Source organism: Falco biarmicus, chromosome 5, assembly GCF_023638135.1.
Source record: "Falco biarmicus isolate bFalBia1 chromosome 5, bFalBia1.pri, whole genome shotgun sequence".
Lineage (NCBI taxonomy): Eukaryota > Metazoa > Chordata > Aves > Falconiformes > Falconidae > Falco > Falco biarmicus.
The window spans coordinates 68,611,238-68,627,342 of NC_079292.1; the positions used below are offsets into that span (position 1 = coordinate 68,611,238).

General features: G+C 53.5%; 2 protein-coding genes across 2 annotated transcripts in view; one reads left to right on the forward strand and one right to left on the reverse strand.

Annotated features, from left to right (window-relative positions):
- Positions 1-16,105, forward strand: part of WNT5B (Wnt family member 5B) — a 76,418-nt gene that overhangs the window by 26,968 nt on the left and 33,345 nt on the right. The window lies entirely within an intron of this gene.
- On the reverse strand, positions 8,555-11,431 carry FBXL14 (F-box and leucine rich repeat protein 14). The gene has a single exon (XM_056340680.1). The coding sequence runs from the start codon at positions 11,294-11,296 to the stop codon at positions 10,094-10,096; it is 1,203 nt and encodes a 400-aa protein (XP_056196655.1). The 5' UTR covers positions 11,297-11,431; the 3' UTR covers positions 8,555-10,093.

A 16,105-nucleotide genomic window follows, 5' to 3' on the forward strand; every position in this document is an offset into this window, starting at 1 on the left:
AAACCCCCAAACTCCTAGTGTTGCTTCTGTGGAAAAGCATTTCTGTTTGTTGCATGGTGCTGGAGTGGGACTTGTCTAACCTGGAGGCTGGGGCCTGTCCTGCAGGACAGCGAGGAGGCGTGCCGCCCAGCCAAGCCCTGGCTTCGCTGCATCCAGCTGCAGTGGTTTAGGTTTCTGGCTGAGTCTGTCTGAAAGCGGCACAGAGCAAAACACAAAGAGAGGGAGGGTCGTAAGTACCGCCATTCTCTCCTGATAATCCCTTAAAAAATAATTGCGGGCCTAAACCTCTGGCCTCCAGCAAATTTTCCACTCGATTAGAGGCTTTTGTGAAGCTGGGGAAAGGGACACGCAGACTTGCACATTGTGCCGCTGCCTGAAACTTCCAGCTGGGATTTTTTCCATCAAAAGAGGATTTTAGTAAAACCATTATAAGGGGCTTAGTCACAGAAAAGCAGTTGAGCTGAGACAGGGGTAGATTAGCTTTAACATGCTTGTTTTTGGCACTAGGGACAGGGTGGAAGTTACACCCAGCCGCTCACATGCAGCCTCCCCCAGCCTCACTGACTCCCTGGCAGGTGTGTGCAGGAGATGATATGTCATGTGTGTCCCCAGTGTCCCCCTGGCACTTGCATCTGAAGCTGGCAGAGGTGAGGGGAGGGAGCAGGCAGCCCAGGCATGAGTCCTCACGCCGTGTGGTCTGGAAACCAAAAGTCACTGTCACTTGGTCGGTCTTTGGTGTGGTCTGGGTGCGTTTTTGCTAAGGGACAGGTGCCTCTCGGGAAGGAGAACCGTGAGGGGTGATAGCATTTGCAGCCTTAAGGACCATGTACCGCTGGTGCCTTTGATCTGTATGGGTGGTCGCTGAGCGTCTCCGCAGGGACAGTCCTGGTGAAGATGTACACAGAGCATCTGGGAGAGCTGCAATCTGAGCTGTACCTGACATTGTGACTGGACATTGGCCTTCAGGGCTGTCAAGGCAGCGCTTTTTGTCAGCTCCAGTTTTGTTTGGTGAAACTGTCCATTGCCTGAAATAAAAGCCGTGATGGCGGCTGATGAGTCTGAACAGATAGGGATGGTGGTTCCTGCTGCTGGGAGCTCTTCCACAGCCCTCACTCGTACACCACAGAAGCACTGGGTGGCACAGCCTGGTGTGGGAAGAGTAGGAAGATATCCTCTGCACTGTTTCTCTGTTCTGGCCCTCCCTCTCCAGGGCTACCTTAGGCTGGAATACTCATTTCAATTTTTGCTGCTGCAAGTGGCAGAGGCCAGCAGGACTGGAGACAGCAGAGGTGAGTGCCAGGCACTGTTTGGCTACTCATGAATTTGGGATGTTACCTTAGTAAAGTTGCTTTCACCTCTCTGTCCCCATTGGTGATGATTTGTCCCTTTCTGATGTCTGCATATGTAATAAGCTGTGCAGAAGGTGATTATTAATTCTAGTAAATTATCAGGTATATCTGCTTGTGAAAAAGACACCATCACCGTATCTGTAGCAGCAGCATGAGAAGTGGATTAAAAAAACCTATTCAAGCTTAGGTGCTAAAGTGGAAGGACATTCATATGGCTCCAGATACCTTAATCGCTGTGGGGATACCCCGTGGAGTAACTGTACCAACAACACAGCCCAGCCCTGCACAACAAAACTTACTGAAATAATCCAGTCCTGCTCCATCACCGCTTTCACACTTGCATGCTTTACAAAAAAAAAAAAAAAAGAAAAAAGAAAAAAGAAAATTCTTAGCGTCACGCTATAGATGTCAAGAGGTGTGGCCTCCAGGCAGGAGTACCAGGTCTAGGATGGATGTTTCCCAGCAGGCGGCCAGTTCAGCTGAGGCGCATGGGTGTTGTGCAGCGATGGGCTGCGTTGACCACCCTTCCAGCTGTGCCAGCTGTGGCTTCCCGTCCTGGTTCGTGGTTCGAACCCTCAGGCCCCTTCACCGCCATCAAGTACCGATGGTGATGACGATGGTGATGACGAGAGCAGCTCACCATCCCTCGGGGCTCCCCGCGCTGCTGTGCGCCCACCCAGCCAGGGCCGCACGCCTCTCCCCTGGTGACCCCCGAGCGACACCATGACCCCCTGCTGCGGACCGCTCGCGGGACAGCGATTTTAATTAACGAATGTGTGAAGCTGTAATTAACTGCAGCGAGAGGCGTCGTGCGGCGCCGCGGCCCGGGCTACACCGACCCGCCGTGCCCCGCCCCGGGCAGCCGGGCCGCGCTGTGGCGCGAGGGGCGCGGGCGGCACTCGGCGGGCAATGCTGCCGCCTGGCGGAACGGCGCGGCGCCGCAGGCGGAGCCCGGCGGGGGGCGGCGGCGGGGGGGCGGGGAGCCGGCCGGTCCCTGGAGGTGCTGCGAGGTGGAGAGAGAAATTCGGGGCTGTGCGCCTCTGGGTAAGGGGTGGGGATGCAAGGGGGTGGGTGGGGATAAGGATGCTTCACCCAGCCAACGCATAAGCCCCACCGGTATCATGGGCAGCGCTCACTGTTCTCTTACCCGTGCTGTCCCCGCCTGGTTTACTGGGTGGTAAACAAGCGGCCCGAGGGACCCCGTTGTCCCCATCACCTCTGGCCAATCCACACAGGGATTGGTGGCACGTAGGGAACTTTGGCCAAGCGGCCGGAGATTTGCCAGAGCTGAGCAGCCGGTGTTTCGTCCCAGGCGGTTCCATGAGCCTGGAGGAGCTGGCACGGTCCACTCAGTGGACTTGTGATGGTGCGTTTACTATGATCTCAAAGCGCAAAAATCAAGGCGACCACGCCAAGGGGTTATGCTTCAGTTAAACAGCACAATTTTATTGTTTGCCGTTAAAGCAGCGTGCAATAAGTAAAAAGACAGAAAGTGAAGGAAAAGATAAAGTAAAAAGAAAAAGGAAAGAGGATTATAGCTACCACCATGGGTCCAAGGCGTCCCTGTGGTCCCAGGTCCAGGCAGCATCCCACCAGTCCTTCCGATTGTCATGATCCTTGGTGGGGAAGATCTCAAATTCGGTTGATAAAAGAGTCCTCTTTTATGCCAAGCAATACACGTTGCTCCTCCTCTGGCCCATGGCTTGTTGTCAGTCTCTGCCTTCTCGAGTAAGGTTATCACGCATGTTATGGTTCATCGTAACAACAGTTGTATGCGACCTTATCGTAGTTGTTCCTTCCAGCACCGGGTATCAGGGAGCGGCATAGTACTCCTTGTACCATGCAGTTCTCCTTCAGGGTCTCGGCGTCTCGGTGTCCATGAGGAGCACATTCCATCTCCAGGTCTCTGTTAGCAATGTTGAGACAATATCATTCTGTTTAGACCGACTCTTACAGGAGCCGAGGAAACCAGCTCGTCTGTGGCATGAGCAACCTTACGGGATTTCTCCCCAACATGCTGCAGGAGAAGTTTATAGCGCTGGAGGATGCGCATAGTTCACGCTGAAGCTGAGGCTCCGGGCATGCAGCTGTGGCTGTCACGGAGGGAGATAATGGCAGGGCCTTAGTGCTGCTGGGCGCTTGGCTTGCAGCTCACCAAACAGGGAGAGAGGCTGCTGGCCACGGAGCTGCAGCCAGCATGCCCCAGGGTGCTGTCTGTACACCTTTGGTGCCAGCCTGCCAAGCCCCTTCAGTTGCCCAGGGGTTGTAAAGCTGGGATGTTTTGGAGGAGAAGGAGGGGAAGGAGAAGGAGGAAGAGGATGAGCTTCATCCTGAAATCACTAAACTGAGCCCGGAGACACAAGACTTAAAGGAAGGAAAATAACTAGGAGTTGCTGCCCATTTCTAGATCTGTAGCAGAATACGAGTTTGGTTTATGTCTCAGTAACCGTCTCGTGGAAATACTTGCTCAGGGCATGCATCCAGGCCCTGGTATTAAACTTTTGACACCCTTTCCAAAGCACACCTCAGGCTTTAGGAAATCTTTTAGGAAAATCCCATTTCCGTTCATCTTTCTGTTGCAAGGACAGATTGGGTTTGGATTTCTTCAAAATCTCTATGGTGCTATTTCAGTGTGGGCTGCCATCGAGCTAATGCATTTGGTAGATTTAATTAAAGAAGAGTGAGAAGCACTAGCATGCCTGCCAAATATGGCTGGAGTCTAAGTTCTGGCACAGGAGCCCAACGAACCCTCTCCAGCTCTTTCTTTCGTGCAGCGTGGGGCTGGGGAATTGCGTGGGACGGCCTCGCTGGCTGGCTGTGGCGGGGAGCGTCACGCAGCCGAGCCAGCAGCTCTGGCATGGGGCCTCACTGGTGTCCTGAGGGGTCGTCACATCCAGCCTGCACCACCTGGCTGAGTTTATCAGTGATCTCTTTCCTCCACAGAAGGCACCACTACAAAGCTGTTGGCTAAAAGAATGGGATCTCAGGTAGAGGAGGGAGAGAGAGAAAATAAAAAAGGATCCACTTTGCTAGAAGCATCCTGCGTACATACGTGGCAAGGCTGCCAGACTGGAGGAACACCTACCCTTGAGCTGTTAATGGCAGCCTGTGCTAACTTCTAGCTTTGGTTCCAAAAAATTTGGGTGTCTTGGCCACCCAGCTCTCATTTTAACTCTTCCCTGACCTCCAAAGGGCAGGTTCAGTAGTAAGCTCTGTATTATCTAGCGCAGAGATCACCTCTTGTCCTAGCAGAGGCCCCAGGAGGTTTGCATGACAGCTGCCCCATGACCCTGTTATTTATTATCGGGGAAACAAAGGGACCCCAGAATCACCACAACAAACTGATTCAGTCGAACCCACAGCATGGGGCGGGAAGGTGTAACATGTATAAATCTGTCACGCACAGACCTCCCATATGCTAGTCCGCGGGCAGTAGGACCCAGGTGGAGCCGCCTTTTGCTCCCCATCTCCCAGGGAGAGGAGCCAGCCACTGGCTTGGCCAGGGGAGCAGCTGCTGCAGCAGCCCGGGGACCCCCTCGCACACGCAAGGCTTGGCCACAGCTTGCGAGCCAGCATCCCCCACCGCCGCCCCTCGGTCCCCGGCTGCTTCCTCTCCTGCCTGGTCCCTTCATCCTCTCTTCGCGTCGCTCCTGCTCTGTTCCGCTTTCTGCCACTAACTCTGGAGCGTGGCCCCTCTGCTCCCCAGAGCCACCGGTCCCTAAAGTGGGTCCCAGCTCCACCCTCCATCCTCCGTGGCCCAGCCTGCGTGGCTGCAGGCGAGGGACCCTGCAGCCCCAGCCGGCACGGCTGGCAGGGCTGGGAGTGCTTTTGCTGGGCGCAGCAGCAAAGGCTGGCACCAAAGCCACCACTGGGGCTCTGTGGGCTCCCTGATACTGATGGGAGACTTTCAGCTTGCTTTCAAATAGTGGTGTTTTGTTGGTGGGTTTTGGTGGGGGTTTTTTGTGGTTTTCTACCCCAGTTGCCAACTGAGTCATGTTCAGAAATTCAAGAGCGGCTGGAGAGTGAAAATTAAGTTTCCTTGTTATGCTCAGGAGTCATGGGGTAATTGGTCTATGGTTGTTGGCAATCGATTATTTATTTTAAGAAACCCTTTTCTTTACTAATAAACACGTGTGTTCCTCCAGCCCTGGCCTCACAGAACAGGGAGGCACACATCTGTGCCTCAGGAGGTGCTGTCACACTGGGGCGTAAGGGGAAGGCGTGAGGAGCCCTTGCTCCATCTACGGGAACAGCCCAGGGTGTCTAAACATTGGGCTTCAGGGTGGCTTTGGTTTCGGCAGCTTCCTTTGTCTTGGGTTCTCCTTAAAGAGCATGCCAGGCCATGTGGGCAGTGCTTTTGGCTTGTTATTTTTACATGGGGAGAGGAAGTTGGGGTTTTTTGGGGAAAAAAAAATCCTGTCCTAGTTCTGATTACAGAACTTATGAGTGCACAGATGTCCCATCGTTATCCATGTGAACATGGAGCTTAATAAGGAGATGCCATTTTCGCTCAAATCCAGCAGAAACTAACCTACCTTATGAGAGATGTATCATTTGACCTATCCCTGGCTGGAACTGCTGCCTACCCCAGGAACATTTACATTTTCAGAGGTAACGGGAACCTGACCTGGAATTCCCGTTGCTTTTAACATTCATACATACATCCTCTTTTTTTGGTCAAGAAGTTTCTGTAAACTTTTTCTTAATGCAGGAAAGACAGACCCTACACCTCCTTCCAAGTAGAGGAAGATGGATATAGTGTCAGGCTCAATTAGATCCAATTGTGGTGGCTTTCCCGAAAGCAAACAATGAAGCTTTTGTGATGGTCTCCCCACAGAAAGCTTGGAAGTCTTGGAAAGAAGGTGGAAAAAAGAACACGCATCCCAGAGACTAAACCTCGAGACAGCCCAGGTCCTTGGGATGCGGAGGAGATAGTGTTTCTTTTCCGGAGGGCCAGAGCTGGGCACTATTCTCCCCTTTGAAATGCAGCACTGACATAAAAGGGGTGAGGTGGTTAGAGCTGGCAACAAAAGAAGTATGCCCAGTCCAACCTCAGCCAAAAATACCTGTGGCGGCAGAGGCTGAGCCCCCGGGGTGGGCGCGGAGGGGACCTCCGCATCTGTCCCACCTGGAGCAGCACCCCGGAGCCGCTGGAGCTGGAGCAGGGTAGCGCAGGGGGGAACAAAGTGGCCTGCTCAGCGCTGGAAGTGCTTAAAATGCAAATGTACAGGAACTTCAGACCATCCCCCTCCCTCCTCCTCGGCGGAGGAAAGCAGCTTAAATACAGCCAGGCCTGGAGAGGAATGTTAAAAAGAGGGGAAGAATCGCCCTCCTCCTTTCCACAGGGACCCGGCCCGGCCAGATTGAGTATGCATGACTGAGCAAGCAAGCAAGGACAGCTCCTCTTTTAACTTTCCTGAACAATGGCTCCGGCTTCTTCCACCATTTCGCATTCCCCCTCCTTCGAGGCAGGAAGGGGGCAGCGGGCGAGCCCCGCCGCCGGGCTGGGGGAGACGGGCTTTGTCGCTGCCCTGTAAGCACCGCTTAGCTCCATCTCCAGCAACAATAAAAAACCCACACCGTGGAAGGCTACCAAGAGACCCCATCAGGTTAAAAGTCATACATTGAGGCAAAAGATTATGGCATAGGACAAAGGACACCTTAATTATTCAAACTTTTTTTTTTTTTTAACACATTCCCATTTTACTTCTTTAATCTTCTCCTGGGCAGCAGAAACCAGCCAAGCCATTTCAGATTTCCCAGGTCCTCATGTGCTGGTGAGGGCACCCTTTTTGGTGGTTGTCACTGCTGGGAAATGTTTTTATTTGATGGGTCTCCCACCCAGGGTGGGCCTCAATTTAAATCACAAAAAAAAACCCCTTAGCTATCTACCTGGAGCTTTCAAAAACTAAGAAACACAGCCCTTCTGTACCCCCTCCCAAATGTCTTCGTCAGCCACTGAACACTCACTGGCTTGGCAGCGAGCTGCAGTGCTTTGGGTTTGTCTGACCTCAGACTGAGCTGACACTTCACACCGCCGGGCAGCTGAAATTCGTTTCTCCCCACAGATGCTGCGAGCGCCCTTGCAGACAAGGCCGGTCCTCCCAAACCCCTTCCTTATGAGCTCTTCATGGTGATGTTACTCAACATCCTGCACAGGAGGCACCAGGCTCTCTTCCTTCCTTCTCCTCCTCTGTCGCTCACTGGAAAAAGAGCGAGCAGCCCCAAACCCCCAGCATGAGTCGCACAGCATACTTACCAAACCCAACAGATAGACAGATAGATACACATCTTTAAAAAGCACAGACAACACAGATACAGCTTTTTTTTTTAAAAACATACTTCATATTTCCTCTTTTATTATATAAATATGTTTAACCTTTTACTGTAAGAATATAAAATGTTTTAAGAGGATCTTTGTTATTTTTTTTTATACAAATTCACAAACAGTACAATTAATCCATAGGGGTCTCTGGGTTTGCGTTAACTCCGTGGTCTGGCCTGTTACTGTGGAGGATTCGAGATTTTGAACAGATAAGCATAAAAAAAAAAAAAAAAAAAGCCATGATATTTTTCTTTTTAAAAAAAAGGCAAAACCAAAACAAAAACCAAACTTCCTCTTTAAAATAATAATAAAAAAAAATATCTAAAGACCCAGCTCCATTTTATTGACAGAACAGAGATAAGACAGATGAACTTCAGTCTCCTCCCCTTCACATTGCAGCCTCGGGGCCTGCAGGCCAGCTCTGCTCCTCTCCACCTACAAACAGGCAGCCTGGCATAGTGACCTTTTGTAGGTGATTTGGGAGGGGAGGGGAAAGCATTTGCATATATCTATATATATAAATTCTTTTTTAAACAAACTTGCATTTTACACATTTCTGTTAACAGTAGCCCAATCCTCAGCGTGGATTCTCATGTTACATGTTTGTGCTAGAAGAGTAAAAGCACAGTTCGGGTCCCCAGTCCCTGGTGAAGAGGGAGGGAGAGGCACAACCAGAATGTGAAGGTGGGACACAGTAGGATAAGCTTAAAAACAAAAATTAAAAAAAAGGGAAGGGAGGGGAGGGGGGGGTGGAGAAAAAGAAGAACAAACCCAAGGGGCATTATTCCAGTCTAGGCACAAAAATGTTTCAGTCTCAAAATCTCTTTCCTGTAAGAATTCCAGGGCTTTTTTTTTTTTTTTTTTTTTTTCTTTTTTGGCGGGGGGGGGGGGGGGGAAGGGGAAGTAACAAATTAAAACGAGGTAGCCAGACATCATATATATATTTATATATATAGAATATATTCAGCAGAAAAAAAATGTACTTAAAAATCCACAAGAACAGCAACTTCATATGTCTTTAAAAATAAAACCATGTAAGAAAATGAATACTGTAAAGAGGAGAATGAGTGAGGAAAACTGGGATCAGTTACAGGACATAAGCAAGGGATAGATGGGAGAGTAAGAGGCTGTTTTTGTAGCAGTAATTTTTTTTATGCATTTCAAAATAAGAACAGGTCACAGTATCTCAAATGAAGCAGAAATGAAGCTGGAGATTCTTCGTCAAGTCCCCTGGTTAGAGGGGAGCTAGCCACCCCTTCTACCTGCTCACCCCAACCCAAAGAGGAATGGATATGTAGCTGGATATGTCTATCCCTGTTGCCAAGGAGGGGAGAAAAAGAGAGAATGATGAAAGGGAAGACGACTCTTGGTAACTCCTCAGTGTCCCCCAGTGCGCAGGAAGGCTTAAGAGACTGGGGTCTATGTCCAGGCCCCACAGAGGCAAGAGAAAAAGGAAATGGTATCTTCATCTCCAGTAGAGAGATGGGGGGAGAGAGAATGGAGTGCCTAGGCTTTTCCATTAACCATAGTGCAGGATGACACAGAAACATACTGACAAAAGAAAAGGCTGAAGCTATCCCTAGTCTCAGTGCAGTGGAGAACTGGAATAGTGGGAGGTTGCATCCGCCCACACCAGAGAAAATAACATGGAACTGGAGAATGAAAACAGATTTTAAAAAAAAAAAAAACAACAAAAAAGCCAAACAAAAAAAAACAACCCCAAAAATACCAATGTACCTAGGGAGCAGTATTTGTCACAATTCCCAATTGACAGGGGAGGGGCAAGCGCAGAGGTGGAATGGTTATTTTACCAAAAGCTGTGTCTGTGCCCAGCGCAGAATGACTGGGTGGCTGGGTACATAAGTGTAGCTAGGAAGCCTTTTCTGCTGTTGTTATTGTTTGTTCCCATCTCCATTCCCACTCTCCTTTATATTAACAAAAAATAATCTATCCTGGATATGTGGCAGAACAAGGGTCTGCCTTTATCCATCCTTAGTGCACAAGGGGATGGAATCAGGGAGTGGGGATAAAGAGGGGTGTCTCTAGCCCCAGTGCATAACGAATGTGGGCTTCTACCTCTTCCGCAGGGAAGGATGCTGTGAGGGAAGGGGGAGCTCTGTCTCCCCAGCGTAGAGCTGGAGGCGTGACCTGGAAAAAGGATAGGTGCTTTTTCTCCTCCTGCCCCACCACCCTTCCTCCTCCTCCTCGTCCAGAGCAAGGGTAGGTAGGCAACACAGAAGGGTCGAGGATATACACTCTTTCTCTCCATTTCTCCCTCCAGTGCCAGGGTGTGTGGGTAGCATGGCTCTGTGCGTGCCCCTCTCTTCTCTCTTTCTCTCCTCCATTGCAGCAGTCAGTCAGTCAGTCAGTCAGTGAGTCCCTCCAGAGGAGATGGAGGTCTCGGGGTGCCCCCCTCCTCTCACCTGACCTTCTCGCTCTCAGTCATTTCCCAAAGTCCCAGGTTGAGCACCTTGAGGCAGGGCAGCTGGGTGATGCGCTCCAAGCCCCGCTTGGTAATGCGGGTGCAACCGTAGAGATCGATGCCCGTGAGCTGGCTGAGGTGTTCGGCAATGAGCTCCAGGCCCTTGTCAGTGATGCGGACGCACTGGCCGATGTTGAGGGTGCGGAGCCCGTGCATCTGTCGCACCATGCGGTTGATGCCCTCGTCGCTAATGTGGCAGGAGCAGAGGGAGAGGGAACGCAGCCCATCCAGGCCCTGTGCGATATAGGCTAGGCTTTGGTCTCCCACCTTGTCACAGAAGGAGACGTCGAGGCCGGACAGCCGCAGGCTGCCCATGGCCAGATGCATGATGCCTGTGTCACTGATGTTGTCGCAGGAGCGCAAGTTGAGGCTGCGCAGGCTGCTCATGTGCGACAGGTGCAGCAGCCCCGCGTCCGAGATGCCCCCGCAGAAGCTGAGGTTGAGCTGGCGGAGGCGGCCCAGCCCGCGGGCCAGGTGCTTGAGCGAGAGGTCGCTGAGCTTCTGGCAGTCCTGCAGCGTGAGCTGCTCCAGGCCCAGGCAGCCCTCGGCCGCGCTGCGCGTCATGCCCGCCAGGTGCCCGATGCCCACGTCGGAGAGGTGCCGGCAGGAGCGCAGGTTGAGGCTCTTGAGGCGCTGCAGGCCCCAGGCAATGAGGAGGAGGCCGGTGTTGGTGATGTTGCTGCAGCCCCCCAGCTCGAGCACCTCCAGGCCCTTGAGGTACTGGGCGATGCGGCCCAGGCTGCTGTCCGTGATCTGCTTGCAGAGGCTCAGGTTGAGCGAGCGCAGGGAGCTGATCTCCGCCACGAAGGCGTGGCCCAGCCCGTTGTCGGTGAGGTTGTAGCAGCCGCTGAGGTTGAGGCTCTCGATGTCCGCCATGCCCTGGATCACGTAGCTCAGGCTGCGCCGCAGCGACAGGATCTGCACCCGCCGGATGCCCCGCGCCGCCAGGCTGGGGAAGAGCGAGGGGTTGGCGCGGCGCAGGTGCAGCTTGGCCTCCACGCCCCGCCAGACCGAGCGGTGGTAGGCGGCGTCCCGCCAGGCCGTGCACACCTGCGCCGCGCGGCCCTTGTCCCGCACCTCCAGGTACCCGAAGATCATGGCCAGCAGCTCGGGGAACAGGCACGAGATGTGCGTTTCCATCGCACGCCCGCGCCCGGCCGCCCCCGCCGGCGCCGCGCTCCTCCTCGCCGCCGGGCCCGGCCCGCTTCCGCTCGGGGCCCGCCCGCCTTCCGCTCCGCGCCGTGCCGCGCCGCGCCTCTGCTCGCCGCCGCCGCCGCCGCCGCCCTCACATCGCCGGCCCGGGCGGCGCGGCGCGGCCCGGCCCGCGGGAGACGCTGCTGCGCGACCGCCGGCCCGGCCCGGCCCCGCGCCCTGCGGCTGCCGCCTCTACCGCCGCGCCGGGCGGGCCGCGCCGCTGCTGCCGCCGCGCTGCTGCCGCCGCGCCGCCCCGTGCCGCATCGTGCCGCCTCCCGGCGGGCGGGCGGGTGCGCCCCGGCGGCGGCGGCGGCCCCCGCGCTCCGTCCCTGGTGCCGGCCGCCGAGCCCCGCCGCCTCCCTTTGTCTCCGCGCTGCCGCCGCTCACAGCCCCCGGCCCCGGGCCGCCTGCATCCCGCGGCGGCGGCGGCGAGAAGGCAGCGAGGGCAGGGGGTCGCGCCGGCCCGGCCCGGCCCGCCCCGCCGTCGGTACCGACTCCGCCGCTCCGGGCCCGGCCGCCGCCGGCCGCCTGCTCCGCTCCGCCGCGCGCCGCTCGCTGCTGGGCCCCGGCGCCGCGCTCCGGCCGGGCGGGAGGGGGAGGAGGCGAGGCGGGGGGCGGGGGGAGGAGGGAGGGAGGGAGGAGGCGGTGCTGGGCCGGGCCTGGCGGCGGCGGCGCCGCTCGCGTTACCCCCGCCCTCTCTCCCGTCCCCGTCTCTCCCCCCCCCCCCCCCCCCCCCTCGCCGCTTGCGCAATGGTACGATCCGGAACACTCCGAGCTGTCGCCCTGGAAACAGCGCGGCCCATTCGCTGCGCCCCGCCGTTAACCGTTGCTGCGCCGCCGCCGCGGCGCCCCGCTGCCCGCCGCCCCCGCCAGCGCCGCTCCGCCGCCGTAAGGGGTGCGCGGGCCTCTGCGCCCTGCCCCCCGAGCGCCGCCGGCCGACGTCGCCCCCCTTCCCGCCCTGTCAGCGTGGGGAGGTCGCGGCTGGGCGTTGCGTTGTCACCCTTGGGTGACTCGTCCCCGGCTGGGCGGGGGCGGCGGAGCGCGCCGTGGGGAGGGTCGGGCCGCAGATGGCGGGACCGCCTGCCCCCTCACCGCAGGCTTCCCTCCTCGCCCGCCGCCCGGCAGCCTGCCCCACGCCGCGGTTTGCCCAGGGCCGCGGTGGGCCGGCTGGAGAACGAAGCCCTGAGCTCCCTGGGGAGCCCGGCGCGGGCGGACCCCGTGAGGAGGGAGAGACGGCGGCCTGTGCCGCTGCGTGGGGCGAGGGGAGCACGGGCCACTGCCTCGCCGTGCCTGCGGGAGCACGGGCGGCTCGGCCTCGAGGCTGCGGGACAGCTTTGAGGACCAAAGATCGAGACCCCTCTGGCTGTGCGTCCCTGCAGGAGCCATAGGAGCGCGGCTGCAAAGAGCTCGGAGACCTGGGTAACTGTCAAGGTTGCTACACCTCTGGGTGGACCATCGCAGGGCCTCTGTGATAGGAAATGGAAAAACTTATGGAAACTGCTTTCAGCTAACGGTTTCCTTGAGGTAGCTCTGAAAATAATTGAAGTACTCACGTAAACCGAGCCATTTCAAAAAAGAATGTTTGAAATCCATGTTTCCTACAGGTCTGTAGCCTCGTGTGCAAGGGTGGCTGCACATGTTTTGACACTGGGCAGTATTGTGCAGCATTAAAAATGGGTTAAGTTCTACCAGAGATCAGGTAAGGCTTTTCAGAACAGTTTCAAAAGAGGACTGCACATCTGTGCCAAAGGGCTGTAAAGAAAAAAATAAAAGTTCACATTTGTTCAGCACAACAGGGTGCATTCTTAATACCGTTCAGATTACTAAAGTACTACAAAAATCAGCCTAGTAACCAATGTGTTTGCTGTACAGAGTTTCACTCACCTGAAGGGACAGGCTCTATTTAATCATCATCTAAATTTATCTGCTACAGAAATGCCTGTGGCTCCATCTCCATGTACAGATTCCGTGTTTGTAGACTCTGTTGACTACTTGGAGGTTAATCATTTAGACTTCTACTTTTTCCTTTCCTTTTTGCTTTAAGTTGGAGGCAAGGCAAGTTGAAGGACTCTGAGGCCCTGATTCTTCAAGGAGATCCCCATGCATACAAGCATTGCTATCGACATTAGCCTGCGGTTTGGCAATGCAGAAAAGCCAGCAGTGCGACTCCTCTATTATTGGCTCAAAAATGGGGTGGCCACATGATGTGAAGCGCTAACCTGGTATTCATTCACTCACTGCTCAAGTTAATTCAAGAAGTTTTTAACAGGTTAACTTTTTACTAGCAGGCTTTATGCTGGATCAGGTATCACTGTACACAACTCTAGCCAGATCAGGTATCGTCTGCACCCCTGCGGCTGGCATATGGCCAGCCTAAAACTGGCGTTGGCTCCGTATTGTGCGCTCTGGCTCATTCAGCAGAAGTGTGATCATGTGCCTTGGCCCAATCCCGATCAAATTTGTACTCCTGGGTGATCCAGCAATGTGTAGACCTGGTTTTAATGATCGTGGGGCCGCAGTCCCACACAGATGCTGTCCCGGGGTGTCACCCAGTATGAATTGTCCTTGTAGCGTTATTTAGTTAGTTTTGTGCTGTTGAAGGGGTGGTGGTTAACCATTGGGTTAATAAGAAAAAGATCAGGGGCAATACATTTTGCTGAGCAGCCGCACTGCAGACCTACTGCGCTCAAACCAGTTGTTGAGCATCGCAACTGAAAAGGAGATTTTCTGTGAAGTGAGGAGCAGGTGAAAGGTGCGGCGTCTCGCGGGCTGCGTGGGCCTGCCTGGGTGAGGATTGCTCGGCTGAAGACAGCGGGATTGCTTACAAAAAGGCTGAGTCCAGTAGCCACCAGGCAACATGTGAGAGAAATGTGGTATAAAGGTGGTGGTGGTGTATCTTGGTGATTGTTGCATTACTCATAACTGGCAAAGCTACAAGCAAGTTATACAAGTAATTCTGAAAGAGTGCTAATGAAGTCTTTTACCGTATTATCCCAAATTCAACTGCAGAATCTTACCATGGAAGTAACGCGGTATTTCCTCTCTCCCAGCCTTCACGTTACCTTCAAACCACATTTGAGGAGGAATGAGGAAAGGCGTGCTCTTTAAGGCATAAAAGCTCACCTGAAGTACTTTTTTTCTTTATGTCTTAGCACGTTGTGTCTGTAACACCTGTTGTGTGTAACCAGGAAAGGTTAGAAATAGATGGTGCATTTTCTGGAGACCCTGCAGTTCCCTTTCTCACACGTATACTTTGAGCGTCTGCTTCCTTGTGAACAATTAAGATTTACATGTTAAATGGAACAGCCCTGGAATTTGAACTCATAATCCTAATCTGCTGTGGGGCTGAGTTTTTTGTGGGGGCAGGGGAGGCACAGAAGATATTTTTCCAGTAGATTTTTATTTCTGACATATCTAAGTGACAGATGTTTGGAAATAGAGGTTTAGAAAGATGAAGTAAAAGTGTGTGAAAAGGGCCAATCTATCACATGGTTGGTCAGCTGACTTTGTGTTTCCAGAAGTAAGGAAATACATGCCATGTTTTTAAATGATCTCATACGGTATAAATAGGAGGTGGTAATCACCGTGCGATAAACTGCGTTTTATTAAAAATCCCTGCCTGCCTGGTATGCACTCAGATGGCTGATTGTCCCCCTGGAACTGTCTCCAGCATTCCAGCCCCTTGAGCAGCTCCCAACAGCCGCTTTCTCTTTTTGAAAGCACTTGCCAGATAAATGTTTCATTCTTTTTTTCCCCCCAATTACCACTGGTGTTCGGTGGAGGCTGGACAGTTTTGCTTGGCAGAGGTTCAGGAGAATCTGTGTGACTCACTTGTGGCCTCTGTGATTGGAAGTAAGTCGTGCTGATAAAGCTGTCCCATCGTCTGTCCTGTATCTTTTATTGCATTGTTGGGCATAGTGTCCACCAGGTCTTTCTGCAGCTGCCATCTCAGTCTGCCCGTGTTTGTTTCTTTTGCTTCTCAATTTGCAGGGTAGCTTTTGGCTCAAATTAATCATTTAAGAGAAAACAAATGTGGAATCCTTCCCTAACCTTCCTTTTCTTCTGCCACCCTACTCCCTGTGCTTTCTGCATTTTTATGGCTTCAGCTGTGGAATGGAAAACTCATGAATTTACCCACAGGAATATTCCTGGCCTTTGGCCTCTTCTTAACCTATGGGTGGTGGCCACCAGCACTGCAGGATAGAAATGACACAGAACTGCTTGAATCGTAAAGCCCGTGGTCTGCTAACTCTTCTCTCTCTTTTTGATCCCTTTAACCTTAAATTAATTCCTAAAGTAATCTATTTTCCCACCTTGCCTAACCATACTTCTTTCGATGAACTAGCTCCTTGAGACTGTGTTCCTCCTTGCCTTCTCTTGTGCCCCGCAGTTGCTAATCCCTTTCATTGCCCCACTCAAACACGCTGTCCCACATCCCAGCATCTGAGGGAGCGGAGATGACAGGCAGCTTGGATTCATGCGCTCCGCTCGCTATGGCTAAGATGATCAAAGGGATATTAGGGAGGCAGGAGCCTCAGTCATGCAAACAGCTTTGGAGATCTAGGCTTTCATTTAAAACAGTGATGCTTTTACTTCCACCCTTGAAAGAAACAAGGCATGGACGGCCTTAGCCTCCCTCATCTGTTGCAGAGGCTGTAGGCTGGTGCCTTTTGGGGTGTAGCCTGATATAATCTGTTAGATAATTTCCTGTGACGAGCTGATGTTGGGTTTTCAGTCCTTTTGTCCAGCACACCA

Coding starts and splice junctions, on each gene's coding strand:
- FBXL14 (XM_056340680.1), bottom strand. CDS start 11,296: ATGGAAACGCACATCTCGTGCCTGTTCCCCGAGCTGCTGGCCATGATC.